Source organism: Lissotriton helveticus, chromosome 3_1, assembly GCF_964261635.1.
Source record: "Lissotriton helveticus chromosome 3_1, aLisHel1.1, whole genome shotgun sequence".
Classification (NCBI taxonomy): Eukaryota; Metazoa; Chordata; class Amphibia; order Caudata; family Salamandridae; genus Lissotriton; species Lissotriton helveticus.
In genome coordinates, this window is record NC_136061.1 from 1138274998 (window position 1) to 1138300624 (window position 25627).

Genomic DNA, 25627 nt, shown 5'->3' on the forward strand with positions numbered 1-25627 from the left:
ATGTGTCTGCACCTCCTGGCCTGGTCACCCCCATGCTCCTGTGCCTGCCTGCTCAGCCCCATCCACCGAGGGCCGCCGAGCACTCCAGCCTCCCGCCACCCCAGCCACCCGAGGCCCGCCGAGGCCGCGCCAGATTTTCCCGCCACCCGAGGCCCGCCGAGGCCGCGCCAGATTTTCCCGCCGCCCTAGCCCGCGGCCCCGCCCCCCGCCAGCCGATTGGCTCCCGCTCCCGCCCTCCCGCAGACCCTCCCGACCGGCTCCCTTTTTATGACGCCCCCAGAGCGACCGCGCAGCGGACGCGCGCAGCGGGAGCACCGACTGAGTGCCAAAGGTGCGCCAAAGGTAAGCCCGTCTGCTCCGTCCGCGCCGGGACCGCGCCCAGGGCCAAGACCCCTGGCCCCCGCCGGACGTACGACGCCGCCACCCTCAACGCACTCAACACCGGCCGAATCCCGGGATGCTACCGAGCCACCCCGAGACGAACCCACGGACCCTTCAGCTGCCACGCCTGCAAGTTCACCTGCATCCGGACCTGCCCCGCACCAGCGCCCGCCAAGCCGAACACCAGCAGCAACCACCTCAAGTGCATCCTACTCAACACCCGCTCCGTCCACAGACACGCCATCGAACTCTGGAACCTCCTCGACACCACAGCTCCTGACGTCGCCTTCCTCACGGAAACCTGGATGAACGACTCCTCAGCGCCCGACATCGCCATCGCCATCCCAGAGGGCTACAAGATCACCCGAAGAGACCGCGGCAACCAGACTGGAGGAGGCATCGCCATCATCTACAGAGACACCATCCGCATCGCGACCAACACCGACGACACCCTGACAACCGCCGAACACCTGCACTTCCAGATCCACACGGACCCCAAAACCACCCTCAGAGGCACCCTCATCTACCGACACCCGGGACCACGCACACAATTCAGCGAAGACATCGCCGACTTCATCAGCCCGCACGCCCTGCCCTCCGCTGACTCCATCCTCCTGGGGGACATCAACTTCCACCTGGAGAACAACAACAACCGCAACACCACCACCCTGCTTGACAACCTCGCCATCCTCGGACTCAAGCAGCTGGTGACCACCCCCACCCACCTCGCCGGACACACACTCAACGCTGTCTTCTCTTCCAGCAAGGACATCGTCTTCAGCCACGCCACCGGACTCCACTGGACGGACCACAGCTGCGTCCACTTCACCTTCAGAAGATCCACGATCCACCACCACCAGTAACAGGTTGCTCGAAGAAACTGGAACAAGATCACAGCAGACCAGCTCGCCACTTCCCTGAGCCAACACCCTCCCGCCAGCTCAGCGAACCCCAGCCAGGCCGCCGACAACCTCACGAAGTGGATCAGCAACTGCGCAGACGACCTCGCCCCACTGAGGACCCCGCCTAGCAGACCCGGCAGCAAGAAGGCCCCATGGTTCACCGACGAACTCAAGAGCTCCAAGAAGAACTGCCGAGCCCTCGAGAAAGCCTGGAGAAGGGAGCCAACACCGGACAACATGACCACCCTCAAGCTCGCCACCCGGAAGCACCATCAACTGATCCACGCCACCAAGAAATCAGCATTCAAGGACCGGCTGGACAACAACGCACACAACTGCAAGGAACTATTCAACATCGTGAAAGAGCTCTCCAACCCCAACGCCGGAATCAACGACATCACCCCGTCGCAAGACCTCTGCAACTCCCTCGCCTCCTACTTCCACAACAAGATCGCTGACATACACAACAGCTTCAGCCCACAAACAACGCTCCCCACGACCGCACCAACGCCCCCCACCACCACCCTCAGCGCCTGGACCCAGATCAACACAGAAGACACCATCTGCACGATGAACTCTATCCACTCGGGATCTCCGACAGACCCCTGCCCTCACCACGTCTTCAGCAAGGCCGACGCTGTCATCGCACCCCACCTGCGGGACATCATCAACACCTCCTTCGACACCGCCACCTTCCCTGAGAGCTGGAAGCACGCCGAAATCAGCGCTCTACTAAAGAAACCAACAGCGGACCCCACCGAACTCAAGAATTACCGCCCCATCTCGCTCCTCCCGTTTCCAGCCAAAGTCATTGAGAAGACCGTCAACAAGCAGCTGGCCGCCTTCCTCGAGACGAATGGATCCCTCGACCCCTCACAGTCTGGCTTCCGAGCCAACCACAGCACCGAGACCGCCCTCATCGCTGCCACCGATGACATCCGAGCCCTGCTGGACAACGGTGAAACAGCAGCCCTCATCCTCCTAGACCTCTCCGCGGCGTTCGACACTGTTTGCCACCGCACCCTAGTGCAGCGCCTCAGCAACATCGGAATCCAGGAAAAGGCTCTGGAGTGGATCATCTCCTTCCTCGCTGGAAGGACACAGAGAGTACGCCTGCCACCGTTCAGATCTGCAGCCACGGAAGTCATCTGCGGCGTTCCTCAGGGCTCCTCGCTCAGCCCCACCCTCTTCAACGTCTACATGAGCCCCCTTGCGGCCATCGCACGCCAACACAACCTCAACATCATCTCCTACGCCGACGACACCCAGCTGATCCTCTCCCTGACCAACGACCCCGCCGCCGCCAGAACCAACCTCCACGAAGGGATGAAAGACGTAGCCGAGTGGATGACGACCAGCCGCCTGAAACTGAACTCAGACAAGACGGAAGTCCTCATCCTAGGCTCCTCGCCCTCCGCCTGGGACGACTCCTGGTGGCCCCCCGCCGTGGGCACCGCACCCAAACCGACAGACCACGCACGCAACCTGGGCTTCATCCTGGACTCCTCCCTCTCCATGACCAGACAAGTCAACGCCGTCTCCGCGTCCTGTTTCAACATCCTGCGCATGCTACGGAAGATCTTCCGGTGGATCCCCACCGAGACCAGGAAGACGGTCACCCAGGCCCTCGTCACCAGCCGACTGGACTACGGCAACGCCCTCTACGCCGGAACCACCGCCAAGCTCCAGAAGAGACTCCAGCGGATCCAGAACGCCTCAGCCAGACTCATCCTCGACATCCCCCGACGCAGCCACATCTCCGGACATCTGAGAGACCTGCACTGGCTCCCCGTCAACAAGAGAATCACCTTCCGTCTCCTCACCCACGCACACAAAGCCCTACACGACCAAGGCCCGAGCTACCTCAACAACCGCCTCAACTTCTACGCTCCCAAACGCCACCTCCGATCGACCAACCACGCCCTCGCCGCCGTCCCCCACATCCGAAGAGCGACAACAGGAGGAAGGTCCTTCTCCTACCTGGCCGCCAAGACCTGGAACACCCTCCCGACCGACCTTCGCCTGACCCAAGACCACCTCTCCTTCAGGAAGAAGCTCAAGACCTGGCTGTTCGAGCAGTAGCGGCACCCCCCCCCCCCCCCCCCCCCCCCAGCGCCTTGAGACCCTCCGGGTGAGTAGTGCGCTCTATAAATGCCTTGATTGATTGATTGATTGATGTGTCCGACCGACGGCCCGTTGGGATCTCTGATCCTGTCAGAGGCGTTGGTTTTTCCCCCAGGCTGCAGCAGTCTGACCTACCACATCGTAATGCTGTGGTCGGACTGCTGAGTCTGATGTTGGGTGGATCTCTATCGACAACCCGTCAATGGGGATCTCCCCCCGACATCGTAATTAGGCCCTACGTTGTTAGATGGGCTCAAAGCAAAAGAGATTTGCCTGGGTTAAGTAGCAGAGACAGTAGAACTCCATCACTGTACAGGGATGTTTAGGTGGGCACAGGCTCCATAGCGGAGAGACAAAGGAGAAGGGGGTCAGCTAAGGGCCCCTAAAGTCACTTTCCAACAGCCTTTCCATATTGGAAAGCCTGACATGGAAAAGCTGTGGGAAACGGACATCATGACCAGGCACCACTGCCATTTGGATATTATGTGTCCGACCGACGGCCCGATAAGATCTCTGATCCTGTCAGAGGCGTTGTTTTTTCCCGCAGGCTGCAGCAGCCTGACCTACCACATCGTAATGCTGTGGTCGGACTGCTGAGTCTGATGTTGGGTGGATCTCTATCGACAACCCGTCAATGGGGATCTCCCCCCGACATCGTAATTAGGCCCTACGTTGTTAGATGGGCTCAAAGCAAAAAAGATTTGCCTGGGTTAAGTAGCAGAGACAGTAGAACTCCATCACTGTTGCTACAGCTTGGGTAAAACTGGTGAATTGAAATCCAGCTCCCTGAGAGGGGAAGTCTATGTCCCAGTTAGCTTGAATCAGTCAAAAAGTTGCAGTCCCCTAAATCTCTGTGGGGTAGAGCAGACAAATTCCAACTGAGACATTTCGTCTACAGTTGATTGCAATGAGCCAACAAATTCCTTTTAAGAGTGTGATATCTAATGCGTTAGTTGCTCCATAGTCAATGCTTGCCATAATTAATGGAACCAAAGTGAGCTAGCTGGGGGTCTTTTTTCTTCCAGAAAAGAGCTATGAACTACTTGGCCGCTCCCTTTATAAAAAGAATAAGCACTAATCAGAGCCTGTTTAACCCTCCATATCCAGTGGTCTCAGCCCTAGGATAAGCGTGTCAAGGTCAATTAGGAGTAGGTACCCCAATGTCCCTTTAATGCGGATGAGTTGTTCCTTCCAGAATGTTTGAAAATGTGCACAGGACCACCACACATAAACAAAGGTGCCTTTCCCTGTTCACAGCACTCCCTCCAAGAATCAGAGATTGAAGTGATCATGTAGCACTTGGTATGTATGTCTCGTGCTACGTTTCTTACTGGTTACTCTTTCTCAAAGGAATTTAGGACTGAAAATGAATGTATACCACACCTCGTGCAAACAAATAATGGGAAACCTTTGAACATATTTTAGCCCTTCAGGATACTTTTCTATACCAGCAGTATTCCACGATAACCAGGATAATGGATATTGATGCTTATGAGTATGTGGAGCAGATAAACTCTTGGGCTCTTAGGAATCTAACACAAGATGTTGAGAAAGGAGAATGAGCAGCTAATTTCCTCCTATATTAGGACCAGGGTTATGTAGAATTAATGTCATTTGCATTTGTGTAACTATTCAAAAGTTCAGGGAAATTATTGCAAAATTACACATAATTACATGCAATGGAAAAACATAATTTGCTGCTATATTTTAGCGTGAAATGCTTCCTTGTGTCTATTTTGGATGCAAGGACATATTTCGATTTAATTGTGCAAAAACACAGCCACTGCAGACAGCAGCCTCCCGCTTTTTGGTCATTCTGTCATGTAGCCAAACGATCATTCAACTCAAATGATTTTACATCCGCCACTGTGCTGGCACGATTGAGGTCAGGTACCCACATTCTTGTCCCAAACAGGATCTCATAGGGAGTACATACTCCCAAGGATTTTCTTGGCATATTGTATAGTGCCCTCTGGATCCCATATAGCGGATTGGCCCAACTACCGCCCGCACCCAATACCTTTGCTGTTAAGGATTGCTTTAGGTCCCAGTTTTTCCTCTCCACCACCAAATTTTCCTCGGGATGGTAGGTGGAGGAGTACCGCATGGCCACGCCCATTCCTTCCATGGATTCCTTGTAAGTCCGAGAGCTAAATGCAGGGCCATGGTCGGAATGTAACGTGCCGAATGCATATGTCCCGATGAAGACTCGCAAATCCTTTATAACAGTTCGAGTGTCAGCTGAGTGCTGAGGCTAAACTCATAGAAATATAGACCATGAATCCACTGCCACCAAGCTTACTTGTAAGCGCCGTCCGAATTTAAGGGGCCGCAGTGGTCAAAATTGACGCATTCGAGAGGTCTGTCTGAAATAACTAATGGTGTTTGCAGTGGCTGTGCTACGGTGGGACCATTCATCTGCTGACAGATGTTGCACTTTAAGACATAAGCCTTTGTTTGGTTGGACAAACTTGGCCACCAGTATCGCAGCTTCAGAAATAAAATTGTAGCAGTGACTCCTGCATGTGCTGAGCCCAGACCCTTGTGTGCAGCTAGTATTAAACCTAATCTGCGATCCATGTTTAGTATACCTCTATCCCTTACTCCTGGAATTTGAGCATTTGGTTTGTTTTGCACATCTAATTTATAAGAATATTTGAGTGGAAAGCCTTTCGGAAATCATTTTAGGTGTTCACAGCTATCAGTATGTCTCAGACTATCCACGTGCTAGAACGAGTGATTGCAGCAGCGGCAGCAGTTCGCACTGTCGCCTTGGAGGCTGCATCAGCCAGTGAATTCCCTTCAATGTGTATGCCATTTAAAGCAGGGGACAACCCAATTAATCCTTTGGCATCTGGGTAATAATATGCAATCTGAAAAAAAACAATGCCTCGGGATCAATAGATAAACTAAACAGTAAGATGAAGAGAAAATCAATGTAACTCTTCCTATCTGTTTCACTATTCTCAATAAATGTTATACCATTCAAATATATGTAGTCAAAGAACAACCAAGTGTATTGAGTTCAGATTAATCTGTATTAAATTTCATTCAACGAAAAACATCTTATTTTCACAGTAGATATACTGACAAATACATTAATAGAACATATATATATACACTTATTTACATTTGTACATATACCGCAAACATGAATATAAAGAAATGTTTTCCTTTTTTCGCCCTTATTTTATACCAGGATGCACCTTACATGATATGAACCAAGTGCATTCCTTTATTAGATCACCATCCTTGGAATCGCCTTAAGGTTTTATTAATTCAAACCCTATATTGTGTCAGGCGTTCTCTACTAATTTTACATTTTATTTCATTTTTTTATGGTCTCTAAACAAATCTGTCGACACGTTTCAGGCAATGTACTTGATGGCCTCATCAGGACTAGGGCAGTTGAGTATGTACTTTTCAATTCCACCGTTCTTAAAAGGGTAGAACAAATGGACACCCAGGCGGATGGCAATTGGAGTAAATTTGCCACTCAATTTGCTCTGTGTGCGCCCTTAAGTGCCCACAAGTATCGTAACGCCCAGTAGTAACCTTCCCGTGACCGTTCCTTCTAGGTTGAATTATCTCCTTCCTCAATGTGCCGAATAGTTATAACTTTCCACTGTTGGTCTCACAATCTCCCAATTTCCAACGCCCATTCTTTCCATGGCTTCCTTGTAAGTCCGAGAGCTAAATGCAGGCCATGGTCGGAATGTAACGTGCCAAATGCATATGTCCCGATGAATACTCGCAAATCCTTTATAACAGTTCGAGCGTCCTCCCCTGTACTCATTCTGCATGTTTCAAGACATCTGGAACAACTGCTATGGAATGGGTACCATGTATATGGCAGCAAAGATTGTTCCCCAGGTGGTACAATCTTCAATCGAGGGAACCATCCCCATTGGCAAGCAAATGGTTAGCATTCTATGTTTTTCCTGTGGACTCGTATGGGGAAATACTGCTTCCAGTAGTGCTATTTTTTGTGCTATCCTGAACAGAATGTGCGCCTGTTTGGAAGGTATTGTCTCTTTTACTGATTTCAGTGCCTGTGGGCTAATTGTTGGTGTTGCTTGATGTGGACCGACTGGAGCATTTCTCGCAGGTTGGACTGTCAATGTTCGCATGACAAACTGGACAATGTGTATGTATAGCCTGACTATGTCTTTATATATTGTACGGACTGTATCCACTGGTAGTGTGTCTATCTGTGGATATGGAGTATATGTCGCTAAGACCGGCCAGGTTGCTCCTTCTATGCTGAGCCGCCCGAGTCTTACGACAGATGTGTGAGCGAGGGCGCCTTTAAAACAGTTGTTGTGTTGCTGGTAAGTTAACAGGACTTCAATGTCTTAGTATGGAGTGTATTCTTCCAGTGATTCAACTACAAAATAGGTGTGGAACAATTTAGTCTGTGGACCTGCAGGTAGGAACTGAACACAAGAATAGAAAACCTCTGATCCGAACACCTCATGTGCCTAAATCACAAAGGTAACACACCCACCTGTTGCTGGTACGCCGTGTTCTATCAATGTAATAGTTACTGCTTTTCCGCAGTTCCCTGTAATGTTAAGAGCATTTGCAACTTCATCTTTCCCCGAGCACATACCACCACTCGTGGACTCAGTCAATCTCAGGAGAAGAAAAAGTTTTAGTGACTAAGGTTTTTGCACAATGTGGGGAACCTTTTATCCTTACAAGCTTGTTTAAACCTTTAGCCAATACACAGGGTATAGCTGCTGCGGATTTCCCTTTCCCACTTCAGACGTCTCTGAAAGGTGTGAGTAGGGCTTTCTGAGAAAGCATGACTGAACTACTCAGATTTTAACTGTTAATATAGGAACCAAACCAACGTTGGTGGCGCCATGTCGTGTAGTTCCAAAGAATCCCAAGGACTTGCACGTTTTGGAGAACCTAAATTGAGGGCTTAGTGTCCCAACTGCTTTCGGACACCCCCACAGTATATGTCAGCTGTTAGACCAGCTAGCTCTACAGTGCCACTACTGACCCCTGTATCTTACAGTGGTGTATGTAGTTTCTGGCAACCACGGAACTATACAACTAAATCTGGGTGGTGAACTCCGCTCCGCTCTTGGATTTCACAGAGTTTTCCGCACTCCCCATTATGCAGATTTTGCGAAGTTCAGAAAAAAAGTTTTTTCCCTCACTCACGTTCATCAACCTCAACTTGGTGAGTACAATGTTGCAGGGATTTTGCTCATGCACAGAACTATGCGCAGGTAACCAGGACCTCGGTGTATTGTGGTGTACCAAAAACCCACCTCAGTGGCCAGGCTAGCATTAGTGTCTCATTCGTTCTCCGTGCCACAGCGAAGCTACCAATGATTAGCCAACCTAGAACATGCGACTTAGTAAACTCTCAGGAACAGTGGCAATCAAGAACACTCTTTCGTTCTAGCTCTCATACCAGTCCACAATGTGAGTAATCAGAGACACTGTATAGTTTAGAATGTTTATTTTAACTAACGTGCTCTAAGATGCAGAACTTTTGCCAATACTAACAAACAAACACATAAGAATAATACGATCAGCATTGTTACAATTCCATAAAACACATAAGGGGAAATCATATTATAAATGACAGTGGAAACAGGATTATAGTGCAGTTACCACCTTCCCTGTGCTAGGAGCTCGTTTTATTTTATAATATGAGAAGACCTCTAGGATTTGATGGGGACCCCATACCTCCAAGATCAGATGGAATGAATCACATCCAACCACAAGAACAGCTCCTTGATGTTGGAAAGGTTTTCTCCAAGTGCCGCCTCATGCATGCAATGCAATATTAAAAGCTCCCTAGTTTGAGCTTGAGCAGCTGCATTTTCTGTTATGTCTAATGTGCGTGGGACTGATCAACATGAATTACCAGCATACATTGTTATTCGACCTTGAACGCGCTGTGGGCACAGAGCGCGCGTAGATTTGTGAAAAACAGGCCGTTCTCATGTGAAAGAGCACAAGCAGGTTCTTTACGAGACCCATATAGTGTCGTGTGCAAAAGCGGCAATAGCAGCAAAATGGCGTTTAAGCATATTCCTCACTTATGCTAACGTAGCAATGTCTGCAGTTGACCCAGTACCCTCACTACAGCAAGTGAGGAAAATCCACCTCCCAGTGAGATTTTTCCTAGTTCGGTATCGTCAACAACAAGTTGGCGAGCGCGAGCGTGGAAAATTAACCTCCCAGTGAGATTTCTCAATGTGGATGGTCAGATTTCTCAATGCGAGTGTTCACGTATGCTCGTGACCCCTTGAGTTGAGAAATCTACTTGAGTGGCAGAAAGGAAGCAGCGCCCGCTTGTGCTGTGCATGGGGCCATTCGCGATGATTGCACAGTGTGGACAAGCACCTGGCACTGAAAATCATTGCGAACGGCATGTATCTAAAGAAACTCCGCCGCTTGCGGAGCTCCGCGTAGCGCTGAAGAGTTTTTTTTCACTCCTCTGAAGCTTAATGACAACCATGATTCCACAGGGATTGTGGAAAACAGCACTGTACCTTTCGCTCAGTCACTCGGGCTCACTTTTTCTCAGAAAATACACAGGACGGCGATTAGGACATTTCAATAAGTATTTATTGGTCCAGCGTCAGTCTAGTGTAAAACATATCTGCTGTCACAATCAGGAGACAGAAGCATACGAAAGAGATTGCAAGTACCAATATAGTTAATAGTTGATACATTTCTACCATAGTTCTAATAAGATGAACATAAGCAGTTAAGATAAAAACAGTAGCACTTGCATATTCCCAAAATGCACGCCCTAAGTAATTTGCCTACATGTACCTAGCCTAGGTCTGTATGTGTAGCATGTATATGCGGATATGGAGCCAAGAATCCCCTAGGGAAGAACCAACTCCCTTACCTGATGGTTCGAAATGAAGAACCCTGTCTCTGCTTCGAGGATGACACATCCCACAAGGGATGTCAGACCGCTGAGTGTCAAAGATTCAGCATGCAGGACCCCGTGTCAGCTTGGAAGGAATTCTCCGCTGATTTGTAGGGGGAATAGGAGTCTTATATACTAGAGTGGTCACTCCAGGGTTTCTTCTAGAATCAATATGTTTTGAAAACAATCATAAATGTTTTTCCAAACAAATACGATCATACACAGCGGGCTGTTGGCCAAGGATGAACAATGTGGTGACCCTTATACAGAATAATGATGCTGTGCTTAGTACATGCTTATGTATGTCAGGTACAGGGATTATGATAGAATACTAAGAGCCTGGTGTCGAAGAGACAGGAGCAAGCTACTAGGTAAAAGGTCACCTGTTTAGAATCGTTATTGTCGTGTGGATGGGACAATGTATGTAAAGAGGGATATACATGACAGGACTAGCCTAAAGGACATGACAATTCATGTTGTTTTCGTGCGCTTGTGCTAAATTATTGCTATGAACAAATCATAATGACGCATACTAGTGCAATTTCACAGCGCAAGCTATGCAAAATTATGCTGGTGTTATGGAAATGTCGCACCAAATTCTGATAGATTAAGAGATGACCTTAACTCGGTCAAATTACAGGCTTTAGGAGGGGATTTTAAGATTTTCATCTGTGACACTCACCTTTAAAACAAGTAAATCAGACATGATGTTTAGAACTCAACCTTCCATTATATTGTTTACTAACATATTGTTCTGAGAATATTAGGAGACACCCATGGGTGAAATAATGACATAGTGTTAGAATTCCATGTGGGGCAGCTACTCGTTTGGGAGCTCCTTTACTTTTTCATCACCCACAGCTAAGTTAAAGAGTAAAGACAGCTATTCAAAACATTTACATAACGTTGTTTTAATTGAGTGATTGAAAGGATAGCTAATAATCTGACTAAAATAAATAATGCATTGGGTAATTCACTCATAACAAAGAGTGCAAGGGAGGTCATCAATAACAAATCATTCGCTCATTCAAAGATATTTATTTCTGGATTAACCCCATAAAACTTTTTTTTTTAAATACAAGACATAATATTGTAATTCATAATCATAAAAATTCCCTGGGACACGAGTGATGTGTAAATTGGAGGGGGAACAAACCCTTCTAATAGTTTTGGAAAGGCAAGACCAAAGCTATTTAACATATTATCAATTCGATCCATATCCATAAAAAAGTACATTAGATTAACAACAATTTAAAAGAAGCATCCTATGTGACAAAAAGATCATAGTTCTAAATAAATCTATAAAATTATTTATTTTTCCTTGATTTTCTCGCTTACTACATTACTATAAAATACTGCGTTAAGTTTTGATTAATTAGCTTTGGAAGGTCATAGGCCCAGTGGCAAAATTACCCAAAAATACCTGTAATACTGCTGTTTCATGGGGCATGCTAATTATTTAAAGCCGAAAGTCGGTGATTTCCTCATATCCCACACTGCTAAGAGGTAATGCCCTAGATATAAGAAACAACTTTGACCATTTTTTGAGAAAAATTTGTGTTTTTAATGGTTGAATCACCAGCTATAAAAAAACTGCATTGAGATTTAAAGCAGACTAGGACTTACAAGAGAAATTTTATACAACTTCCGAACCACAACTATAAGTATGTTTTTGTTTGCTGCCTTTCAAAAGAGAATGATTAATACACTAGTCATGCATGCCATTTTCTACAGCTTGATGCCGAAATGATTATTCTGTACAGACCGCATGTTCCCAGTCTGTGCCCATGCGCACTCGTTGCGCACAGATGCAGACCGGGACTATATGCCGATTACAGAAAAAATGTGGTCTCTCCAGTGCCTGCCCTAGCTCTCTTTAATTTTGTGTATGAGATGCAAACAATGGTGCAGCGAAAGACAGTGTGGTGACACCAGTACCTCCTTTTTAGGTCGAGCATTCGAGACCTCTCGTATATACTTTAGTATATACTTCTATATACTTATATGTGAGCTTAGATCCCACCCACTTCTTTCATTTTTCTGTTTCAGTGTCCTCTAAAAATACTTGCTTGCTAGTGGTCAATCCTATCTCTTGTCCCTCCTTTTGACTTTGGTTTCCTCCCACAGGAGTAGGGACCAACTGCTGTATAGTTACGCTCATTTGGGGAACTATTTTATTTCATTATTTCCTGCTCTCACGTCCCTCACCCCTTCTAGCATGTCTCCCGCCTCATGCCATGTGTTATATGCCCACCCCGACCTGCCCCTGCGTGGCTGTGTGTTTATTCCATAAAATTCATATTGATCTCCTTGTTGTCCTGGTCTCCCTGCGGCTCTTGTCTTTTCACCAGTCACAGAAATAAAATACTTTTCCAATGAATACTGGGAAAAGTAGTTCTTTTTTCCTTTAAACTGCACTAATCGCACAAATTGCTTAAGTTGCAGGGACTACATATCCCATCATGCCAATTGCTTTCTCACTGCACTTTGATATTACCACCATTCCAGTGCATGCCGGCATTTTCAGTGAGCCCTTGTGTTGTTGTGCTGTTTTTCACACCATATACTGCGGTGCAACAGCAGAGGATCACAAAGGAGGCCTCTGAGGCTCAGGAGACAGCAGCAGGCTTCAGTGTAACACCGGCTCGACTGACCTTCACATAGCATCCAGCAGAGCACAATTTACAAATCAGTCAGACATACAAAGATGACTTCAATTCTACCTTCTCTGACACCATTTCATAAAGCCTGGAGGGTAGCTTCGCTGGTAGGTTGTGTGTCATGTTATCTAAGACAGTGAATTTACAAATGCTTATTTAAATGTAATTACCGCCTCTTAATAACATTTGCATAAAGAACAATTGATGGACAGAATGCAGAACAATGTCATACATTCACCCCAGTACAGATATCTGGGCCTAAATCCATTGTTGTTGTGCTCCCCATGCCATTCCAGTTTGAACCCAGCCATATGCAAATCAATCTTGGCCATGCACCCAATGGGTATAGTCCAGCCCGACTGCCAGGCCAGGTCTTCCCTGGACTGGAAGCAAACATCCTAGGACCGGTTTTGGGGTTTCACACCTCATCAGCCAGGATAGCTTCTCACCAGTGGCATGGAGAGCACGGGACCCACATCTGGGCATACCCGTCCCACTCAGGGTGACAAATGCAAAAAGAACAATTAAGGGACAGAATGCAGAACTATGTCATACATTCACCCCAGTACAGATCTCTGGGCCTAACTCCATCATTTTGTTGCTCCCCATGCCATTCCAGTTTGAACCCAGCCATATGCAAATGAGTCTTGACCCTGAGCATAGTGGGAAAAGTCCAGTCCTTAATGCCAGGCCAGGTCCGCCCTGGACTGGAAAGAAGCATCCTAGGACCAGTTTCAGGGTTTCACCCGTCACCAGCCAGAATAGCTTGACTCCAGTGGCATGGAGAGCACGGGACACACGTCTGAGCATACCTGTCCCAACTTGGGTGACAAATGCAAAAAGAACAATTGATGGACAGAATACAGAACATTGTCATACATTCACCCCAGTACAGAGATCTGAGCCTAAATCCATTAATTGTTTGCTCCCTATGCCATTCCAGTTTGAACCCGGCCATATGCAAATCAGTCTTAACCCTGTGCCCAATGGGAACAGTCCAGCCCGAATTGTCAGGCCAGGTCCTCCCTGGACTGGAAACAAGCATCCTAGGGCCAGTTTGGGGGTTTCATGTGGGTCCTGGGCTCACTGTGCCACTGGATCGAAGATATCCCAAAACCGGTCCTAGGATGCTTGTTTCTGGTCCAGGGAGGACCTGGCTTGGGAGTTCGGGCTGGACTGCTCCCATGAGGCACAGGGTCAAGACTGATTTGCATATGGCCAGGTCTAAACTGGGGTGGCATGGTGAGCAAAAGAATGATGGATTTAACCCAGATCTCTTGACTGGGGGTGAATGTTTTAATTTGTTTTGAATTCTGTCCAGCAATTGTGTGTCTTCTAAATAAAAGCTGTCTCAAACATAGCCAGGGGAAAGTCGCTCACTCCTCGCTGTCGGGCTGGTTGTGAGCACACGTTTCACCCGCTGGGCCTGCATGTCATATATCCCTGAGCTATTGCTGCTGCCTTTAGGGAATGTATGCGGGAGGCTCAAATCACTTTACCTTTAGTGACATCACTTGGGTTCCCCATTCTGAGGAGTCCCGGAATACTACACCATTAGGCACAGAAGTTCAGATACCACAGACATTGGAAATTCCTGGATGTGGGAGTATCGTGGCATTCTGAGTGACACCTAAGAGAGCCTCATACAATGGGGGAATTACTGGTATCAGTGTTACTACCACCGATTACTGCTGTCGTTCCCCATTTCCAGCTAGTTACCTACTGGGAAATGTCATCAGGTTCTAGTTGGTTAGCTTTTTGGGCTTCCCACTGCTTTGATCTTTCCCAGGGAATTACACAGCTCTCAGAATAGGGGTTTTAGTAGATGTTGTTCAGTGAATGCTCATGCCTGTCATTGGTTTCATATAACACGTGTATATTTAGGGATGCCCACAGCAATCGTAGTACTGGTGTGCAAGCGGATCTACTGTCATCCTCGAATCCATGTTGTCTTGCGTACTTCCTCTGTGACTTTTATCCAGAGGTTCACTATGTTCTTCTATTTTGGGAACCATTCATTCTGTCAGTGATTTAAACAGGCTATTTGGCCATACAAACACACACATCCATTTGGCACACTTGAGCCACGTGACACGGCTTTGCAACATATTTGAGCACAATTCTTTGAGTGTTATGGCATGTCTGAATGATGGCCAGCTACTACTGTCTAGTACACAGATTTCATATTTAACAGAAGCCAGATGTTTTAACTGGCCTCCTGGTGGCGCAGCACTATGTTTCCGTAAGTATTAGCGGCCATGTGAAAGGCAGTCCTTTTTACAATCTTCAAGTATTTCTAATACTCTTCATTGAATAGCCACTCAATTTTTGACAATTGTACGAACATTCACAAAGTGTGCGATAAATTGTGAGTCACAAGAAGGGGGGACAGCTGTCACAAAATTCAACAGCACATCACATAATTTAACTCCACAACATACCAATCCGCAATACAAATTGCCATTCCACATTATTACAGTCTGACACACAATCCCACTCTTCATTATTCCAGTACACTCAATACCACATAATTACTATCCACATGTTTCCACTGCACACCATGCCACATAATTCGTCTACACAAATCCACTCCACACCACACACAATTCCACAACTAACAAGTCCAATCCAACCCACATAATTCCACTCCATGCCACATGCATCCATTCCACTCCAAAACATATAGGTAAAAGACATTGTATTTTACAACGCCAATACTTCTAACTCTCACAAATGCAAGACCCATTTGCATTGCAAATGTTTTTTTTCTCTGTAAGGGGCCCAATCAACTTTTGAAGGCGAAATAACCTACCTGTGGTTAGGAAAAGGTGCATTCTGTGACTGCACTCTCCAGTGGGCAGGGTTACACTACAGTTATGGCAATGGAAGACTTGTGCCCACGCAAGGGAAACCCCCATGCATGTGAAGAAGACATGCATGTCTTTAAACAGGCAAATGCATGGAGTACGGACCATGGGTACACCATGACAGTGGAACAAAATTTGCAATACAAATATGGATGAGAATTGAGCAATGATAAGTCAGATATAAACAGACCTTGAGCCATGGATTAAACCACATACAGGTGTATTTTCTTTTCCCAGTGTTCCTGGGCAACATAGCTTCTTTCAATTCCTTCCTTTATCCAACCAACTACTTGTCCCACAGTCACTTCGAGTCTTTAAAGCCCTAAAATATCAACCCACCAATATCAGAACGCTTATCTCCCCTGGCGGAATTGGAGCCGGGCAGCGGCTTCCCTTCGTTTCATGCAGCAACAGCTTTGCTTTTTACCTGTGGCATAATTTTTCCATCTTCATTCTTAGCGACCAGATCTTTCGGATGAGCCGGATGCCTATATATACGCAAGGCTAGAAACTATTGTTTAGGTTGAAGTTACTTCCACTGCTAGCACGGAAAATACTTTGAGAACTAGTTCACTGTCTTAAATATCATGATAGACATTCCGTGATACACAGAATACACTAAAATGGTGGCTAATCTAGTGATTTATATTTTAAGAGACAAATATGATCTTATAATTTAAAAACAGTTCAGTCTGAAAATGTGTCCAGGGTGAAGTACATTACAGCTATAAGTCCACTCCTTTTTAAAGCTCTTCAAAAGTGTAGCCCTATTGTACAAGACTTCCATTTATGCATTTGAGTTACACAAGAAACCAAAAGTAACTGTGGGACTCCAGGATTAAGATAAGCTAATGCCAGTGCAGTGCTACCCATATAGGTATACTTGTACACCCTACAATTGGGGAGAATCCTCCTTAGAATACTAATGCCCAACATAGTGGAAGACCATAAAATCTTGGACCCAAAAAATCAGTAAAGACATAGCACTTGTTCTGATTGCGCCATGTGCTTCTGTTCATAACAAATAAACTTAGTTTGATGTAGGATTCTGAGCGGTACATTTGGTGAGTATGTAAGTTTAATTATTCTTTGAGTATAAAAAAATCATTAATGGGTTGAAAAAATGAAAGTTTTGTTTTCTCCATCAGGTTTTGCAGCGGCTGATCAAGTCCAGAGGAAAATCGCAAAGTAAACATTTAAACGTTCAGTTGGTAGCTGCTGATAAACTTGCACAGTGCCCACCGGTAAGTTGAAGACATTTTACATCTCATGTTTGCTTGTAGAATCATCTTACTTTGTTTGTATTGCTCGTAACAAGCTTAAAAAAAATTGTCAGAAATACGCTGCTATAATATAATGCCTGGCTTTGCAAAGTAGAAATCCCTTTTCAAACGGGAAAGGCAGCTTAGTGTATAACTACATTCTCGTAGCTATTGCCCACCTTTGCCTAGATTGTCTTTAGAAGGATTCATTCTGTAATGACATTGGGGGAGTTATACGACAGAATATTGATGAGAAAAATATTGTTATACAAAAAGATTGTATCCACAATATTGACGTCCAAAATATCCTGAAAGTATATGTGTATATTTAGGTGAATATTGATTTACTATTCTCAACTCCACATCTACGTACCTTGAAGATATAGATATATATCAGAAGAAAACATGCGGAATGCTGGCGTGCTGCCTGATCGCTGGTGGTGCTTCTAAACAGCGCTATCGCAAGCACTGGAATATCCAAAAAGTATTTATAAACTCTAATATGAGAATAAAAATCAGCACTCGAAGTACAGGGAAAAAAACCTGTTTATTTGGTCATGTTATCCCGGGCGAAAGAGCACAGAGATGTGTTTCGGCAGTACAACTGCCTTTCTCATTCTGGAGTATGGAATACTTTTTAAGTATATATATATATATATATACGCTCCTCCGCACCATTGTCAAGAACGGAGCACTCGTGGGTGGGTGCCGCAAACACAGTGGTGCTCCGTGTAAATTTCACGCTCAAAGGTATTCTCTCCCAGCCGGGAAGAAAATTAGCAGCACTCACGGGGTTGTTTCACAGCTTTAGTTTATTTTCAACCCTGTGAGTGCTGCTAATTTTCTTCCCGGCTGGGAGAGAATACCTTTGAGCATGATATATATATGGCGACAAGATAGCACGCATAAATAAATCTGCACCGAAGAAGTGGTCCGTGTCTGTGTTGGTTGGAGCTGGCGATCAGATCAAGCTGCTGCAGCGACTTCACGGAGTTCGAGGATACACATATATATATATATATATATATATATATATACATATATATATATATATATATATATATCCGCAATACCTCGCAGCGCTCCACCACTCAGGTGAAAAACAAGGCATGGACCACTTCTTGTGTAGCATATAATTTATTCGCCCCAACAGCTAGTCATGACGCGTTTCGGCCGTCCCTGCGGCCTTGGTCACATGACAATGCCATATACTCAGCCCCTTTTAAAGTTGCAAGTGCATCACATGTACAAATGGAGATAGAAAAAATACTTTCTGTTTAAATACATTTATAAGTCTCAAGTATGCTGTCTCATTTATAACCGTATAAATACTTGTACATCAAAAAGACAGTTAATCAACTGCTTGAATTGTGAATTTCTTGTGTTTTGGACAAAGACAGTTTCCACCGAAAATCAAATTTAAACTAATAGCATAAATGCTTATACCATAATCCAAAACATAATTCACAAAGACGATAAACATTTGCCATGTCTGTTAATTGTTACACGTGCTCACCCTATCGTGCACAAACTATAAATCATAATAAAGAAATCTTTAAAAAAATCATTACGTTGCTCAGAATTAAACCCTATGTAATAAGGAAAAAGACTGCACAGGAGATACCTTTGTAAGTGTAGTTTGAGTCACTAAACAATATGAACGAGTCATTCTCAGTAGTATACATAAATACTTGTTGTGTCTAACACATAATTGTTTAACTTACATAGGAGGATCCCCTCCCATGATATTACTAAAGTGACCTCGTGCAAAAGTGCAAATCAGCTAAAGTGACTCATGCTTACAAAATTTAGTAAAACCACATATAACTTATCAATCTTCAGTTCATAATGGTATAAGTTCAGTTTCATTGTTCAGTGTAACGTCGGATATATTTGGGGGGAAGAAAATTTCATAAATTTGATGTTCTATTCAAGGTCATGTTCAAATTAATTTATACAGTACTTCATGTGATTGACAGTATATTTAGTTTGTTGCTAAAATATAACACCATGATTTACGGAAATATAGTTAAGTTAAAACACATTAATACAAGTAATACATTTATAAAAAAAGGATATCGGTGACACAATTAAAACCTAACTATCTAACAGATACCTGGATAAAACCTACCCTGATATCTAAAAAACAGCCCGAGTTGATTATGGGCTACTGCTAATAAATATTTATTCTACGCATGTACTATATCTAAAAAACTGTAATAGTTTAAAAGAAATAAATATTTTTATATATATATATATATATATATACTTGAAACAATGTGGAGGCAGCACCAGTCCGTGGTTCTATAATGGTTCCCCAATGTGTGAAGGCAGACCTTAATAAGCTGTCAGGGAGCTTCGTTCTGCAGGCTAAATTAAGCCGGTGGTGTCCCCCGTCCTATTGCACGGGGGACACCACCGGCTTAATTTAGCCCGCAGAACGAAGCTTGGGGCACCATTATAGACGGTGGCAGCATCTCCCGACCCCGCTTGGCGCATACCTCATTGTTGAAGCGGTTACGCTGTTGCAGAGTGACTGATATTGAATTAATAATTGAACTGTCCCTGTGTTTACCCTGCACTCGTCGCTTTTTAAAATTGATTGCCGAATTTTAATAACCCTGCACCTACCCGGATAGAACGTTTTAAAATTGATGTAAGAATTTTAAACATTTTGTGTGTAATTTACTGAGGTACCAGCGCCTGACAGGGCTCAGAGGGGCTCCGAAGGTATCCTCGGCTGTCTTGCTCATTATTCAAGCCTGCCCGCCCCGGTCCGACTCAGTAGCCTATACCGTTGAGCGGAGGGCGGGGCAGGCAGGAGCAAGACACGCCCAGGGAGGCGAGCGGTTAGCGCTCCAGCTCTCCACTTGACAGGGCTATATAGGCAACGAGGAGGCAGTGTAATCTTGCGGTAAGGGACGACGGTGGCAGCATCTCCCGACCCCGCTTGGCGCATACCTCATTGTTGAAGCGGTTACGCTGTTGCAGAGTGACTGATATTGAATTAATAATTGAACTGTCCCTGTGTTTACCCTGCACTCGTCGCCTTTTTAAAATTGATTGCCGAATTTTAATAACCCTGCACCTACCCGGATAGAACGTTTTAAAATTGATGTAAGAATTTTAAACATTTTGTGTGTAATTTACTGAGGTACCAGCGCCTGACAGGGCTCAGAGGGGCTCCGAAGGTATCCTCGGCTGTCTTGCTCATTATTCAAGCCTGCCCGCCCCGGTCCGACTCGGTAGCCTATACCGTTGAGCGGAGGGCGGGGCAGGCAGGAGCAAGACACGCCCAGGGAGGCGAGCGGTTAGCGCTCCAGCTCTCCACATGACAGGGCTATATAGTCAACGAGGAGGCAGTGTAATCTTGCGGTAAGGGATGACGGTGGCAGCATCTCCCGACCACGCTTGGCGCATACCTCATTGTTGAAGCGGTTACGCTGTTGCAGAGTGACTGATATTGAATTAATAATTGAACTGTCCCTGTGTTTACCCTGCACTCGTCGCTTTTTAAAATTGATTGCCGAATTTTAATAACCCTGCACCTACCCGGATAGAACGTTTTAAAATTGATGTAAGAATTTTAAACATTTTGTGTGTAATTTACTGAGGTACCAGCGCCTGACAGGGCTCAGAGGGGCTCCGAAGGTATCCTCGGCTGTCTTGCTCATTATTCAAGCCTGCCCGCCCCGGTCCGACTCGGTAGCCTATACCGTTGAGCGGAGGGCGGGGCAGGCAGGAGCAAGACACGCCCAGGGAGGCGAGCGGTTAGCGCTCCAGCTCTCCACTTGACAGGGCTATATAGCCCTCGTCGGCCCTAGCGCGCAGCGGTAGCGCGCAGTGGGGCGCCGTAGCCAGCGCCGAAGACAAGCCAAAGACCTGCCCGTCTGCGCCCGTCCGCGACTGGACGGGGCTAGGGGCAGGAGGATATGGCGACTCTCCCTGTCATCCTGGAGACCCCCTGCACTAAGCGGCTTACATATACTTCACAGGTATGATCCGACATACGTAATCACCTACCGGCTGCTTGTGATGTAAAGATAGAAACCCACTTAGAAGGACCATTTGTGTGCATGGCATGCCGGACACAGTTCTGCCTTGATGTAGAGGAAACTGGTCAACAACGGGATACAGCCGCTAGGCTAATTACAGTGCATAATATTGTCCCTGGAACTATCAGAGAGAACAATCCCCCTTCGGGGAGCAAAAACCTGCTCTGTAATACACGATCGCTAGTAAAGCATGCCATACAGGTCTGGGATCTGATAGCTACAGAGAAACCTGACCTATGTTTCCTAACAGAAACTTGGCTCAAGCCTCACTTAGTCCCAGCAATCACACTGGGCATCCCGATGGGATATAAAATAATCAGAATGGATCGCCCCAATAAAATAGGAGGGGGTGGCAATTGCTCATAGAGAGTAACTAAATCTTACTACTCTGGAGGAAATTAGCACCCCACAGATGGAACTACTAATCTTTAAACTCAGCTCCACATCTAGGGAACATAGAAAGGGCGCTTTGGTATATCGCCCTCCAGGCCCGAGTGGGAATTTCTCCATCGCCCTCATAGAGACCCTAGCACCATTTGTAGAGGAAAATCAGAATTTCCTGCTAGTAGGGGACTTTAATATGCACGGGGAGTTAGAAAAATGCACGGAGGTTAGAACCCTCCTAACGGATCTTGACTCCTTAGGTCTCAAAAAGATTAACCATGGACCTACACATGAGGCAGGCCATACTTTGGACCTAGTATTTTCTAACTCACCCCTAACTACATGTACAGCATCTACTCAGGTAGAATGGACTGACCATTTTATACTAAAGTTTTACAACGATGCCATGGATAAGCCACGCATACAGACCACCTTGGCTACTAAAAGAAGACCCTGGCATAAATTAACAGTGGATACTTTTAGAGAGGTGTATAAAGCCCCCCTGCTTAATGACTACTCAGGAAACATGACCACTGAGCTCCAGCGGTTTGAGAAGACAGTCAGTGAAGCAATAAATTCCACCATCCCGCTGAAAATATACAAACCCCGCCAGGCAGATAGACAAGAAATATGGTTCTCCGAAGACCTGAGACTGCTGAAACAAAAAACCAGGAAGCTGGAAAAAGTATGGAGACAGTCTCGTAGGCTGGATGATAAGGAACACTACAAAACCTCACTTAGGGCATACCACAAAGCCATCAGGGCAGCTCGGAAAAACTACATTGCAACACAACTAACAGAGGCTGGGAAAGACTCCAAAGTGCTGTATAAAATCTTACAAACATTTACCAGACCAGCAGCATGTGAGACCATAGAGGTTGCATCCCAAGATCTATGTGAGGAGATCGCTCTATTCTTCATGAAGAAGATTGATACAATATATGAAAAGATAGTAGCCTCGAAGACAAGTGAGGTAGTTGAAATAAACCTTTCCCACAAAAACATACAACAAAAACCAAATTCCGACTGCCTGAAAAGCTTTCCCCCTATCTCTTTAGAAGAGGTGACTGCATTAATCACTCAGACTAAGAGTGGTAGCCCTCAGGATATCATTCCAGCCCGCATTATGCCTATGTTGGCAGAAGTCCTTGGGCCAGGAATTCAACAACTAATCAATCTATCTCTTAGTACTGGAGAAGTCCCGAGAGACTGGAAAAGGGCGCTAGTGAGACCATTGAGGAAGAACACCGCTATCACCTGGACCGAATTTACCAACTTAAGACCTATATCTCTTCTCCCATTTATGGGCAAAATCATAGAGAAATTTGTCAATAGACATTTGTCAAAATACAATGAAGAGACAAATGGACTGGACCCCTCCCAGTCGGGTTTTAGGCCAAGACACAGCACCGAGACCACCTTGCTGTCAGTCGCAGACGATCTACACATGTTCCAGGATAAAGGCTACTCTGTTATCCTGGTTCTGTTGGATCTGTCTGCGGCGTTTGACACCGTGTCATATGACATCATGAACACCAGGCTCGCTAACATCGGCCTGGAAGACAAGGCTCTGGCTTGGTTGAGGAGTTTCTTGACAGATCGCACCCAAACAGTCACCTTGGGTGCTTATTGGTCAGAGGAGTTGGGAATCTCGAAGGGGGTGCCACAGGGCTCTTGTTTGAGCCCTACCCTTTTTAACATCTATGTGGCCCCCCTAGCGAACATCATGAGATCTCATGGGTTCATCCCTGTGTCATATGCGGATGATACCCAACTCCTCTTTCCTTTTAAATCCCTTACGGATGAGGTCAGGAAATCCTTTTCCCAGGGGATGAAGGCAGTGGCCCACTGGATGGCATCTAACCTCCTGCAATGCAATGTTGCAAAGACGGAGGTGATGCTGTTCGGTGAAGCCAAACTCCTGTGGTCCCCCGACTGGTGGCCGCAGGATCTTGGCCCAGTCCCTGAGCCCAAGCAGGTGGTTAAGAACCTCGGTGTTCGTCTAGACCAGGAACTTTCTCTCAAGCAACATGCCAGTCAAGTGGTGGGGTCCTGTTTCCACATCATTGGGATGTTGCGGAAAGTATTCCCTCTGCTTCCTGATTCAACCAGGAAAACCTTAGTACAGGCCTTAGTGTTGAGTCGCTTAGACTACTGCAATGGGTTGCTTCTTTCAGCTAACGAGGGAGTAATCTCTAGATTGCAGGTAGTCCAAAACACCGCGGCTCGCCTTGTTCTTAATCAGCCCCCCCGAACCCCCTCTAAACCCCTCTTGACCTCTCTGCATTGGCTTTCCATCAAACAGAGGGTGAAGTTCAAGGCCTGTTGTATTATACACAAGTGTCTTCAGAGGAAAGGCCCTATGTACCTGTCCAATAAATTCTCTCTCTATGTACCCTCGCGATTCCTGAGATCTAGTGAACAGGCTCTGCTGCGGGTACCTAGAGCAAAAAAGGCAAGACAAGGCGATAGAGCACTTTCCATTGCTGGTCCAACGCTGTGGAATACCCTCCCACTTTCCTTGAGACTCTGTAAGGAGCACTTCCCCTTCAGGAGACAGTTAAAAACCTTTTTATTTCAAAACTAATATGTCACACTGCCAGTACTGTTTATTTGCAATAAGGCTGCCAAAGGCGCGGAGATACTCCTTTGGGATGTGATCCTAGCGCGATATAAACCCGCAATAAATAAATAAATAAATAAAAATAGAACCACGGACAGGAAACTCTGTTTTCACGATTACTAGACGCTTATGGGATACATGGATTAACTGGTGAATGCAATTAATATAATGATGAAGGGGTTTACATGGAAGTAATCCCTTTTTTGTCACGCATTACCATCGTTGATATATAGATAAACCTGAAGTTCAACTTGACGTCGTACATTTTTGCAGTCTTCTTGATACTTCATTCCATTTATTATTTTCTTGGCCCTGACAATGCTCTCTGGGTGGGGAGCGAAACGCGTTGGCTGTCTTGTGCACTTTTGAAAAGAAGAAAAATAAAAGAAACTTCTGATACAAACAGATGCTTCAGCTGTTTACTATTTGACTGGTGTGGCCTCCACATTGTTTCAAGTTGTTATCTGGAAATCCAGTGGGACCCAAACACAGCAGGCCCTGGAGGTTTAACAGCACAGAACTCTAAATACTTTTGGGACTTTTGAAGTTTGAGGCGCTTATCTTATAGTCCGCTGTGTTGGTCAGTGTTTGGTATATATATATATATATATATATATATTCACTGAAAAAACCATAGGTTATAGACCATATATAGTTAGGAATTAGCATTTAAAAAACCTTATTTTACTCACACAAAACCATTGAAATTCCATATATAGTTAGTTGCACTAACTATATATCGCGCACCCGCAATCCACTGCTGATGATGTCACATATTACATCATTCATGACATGGTCAGTGACATCACTGATGACATCACTGATGACATCTCAAATGACATCACTGATGACATCATCCAGTGACTGTGTGTTTCTGTAAAGTTTAAATATGTTTGATATATTGAAGAATGAGTGGATGTATAAGTGTCTGGATGAAGGATTTAGTAGGTGCGTGACTGACTGTATGAGTGAGTGAATAAATGTGTCGTACTAAATGCATGGGTTAGTGACTAAACTGTCTGAATGTGTGCTTCAGTATGTCTGTTGTGATGTAAACTGCTGCATGTGTTGATCATTAGCTATACGAGAGGCTATATGTGTTATTGATTGGTTGCCCAAGTATTTGTATGGGAGATTGAGTTTGTGTGGGGGTGGCTGGGAGGTGTGTGACTCTGTGCATAGATGTGTGAGCTGTTGATTCACTAGGTGTATGAGTTCAAGAGTGCATGTGGAAACAGCTACATGGGCGGTTGACTGTGTGCATGAGTGTATTGATGAGTGAATGGATATCTCAATGCTACATGTCATAGTAAGTACATATGTAAAACACAGTACATGTGAGAGTTGGCATATATAAATAACTGTGCATGAGAGCCACTGAATTTGTGAGTGGCTGTATGGATCATTGTGAACTTGTATCAGGGATTGTATAAGAGAGTAAATATGTGTTAGTATATGT

General features: G+C 45.6%; 1 protein-coding gene across 1 annotated transcript in view; it reads left to right on the plus strand.

The window, feature by feature from the left end:
• The window catches only part of CACNB4 (calcium voltage-gated channel auxiliary subunit beta 4), a 769275-nt gene that overhangs the window by 561889 nt on the left and 181759 nt on the right, over positions 1–25627 (plus strand). Inside the window, exon 11 of the mRNA XM_078681745.1 lies at positions 16993–17088. Coding sequence (XP_078537871.1) covers positions 16993–17088 — 96 coding nt within the window. The remainder of the gene's footprint in view (positions 1–16992; positions 17089–25627) is intronic.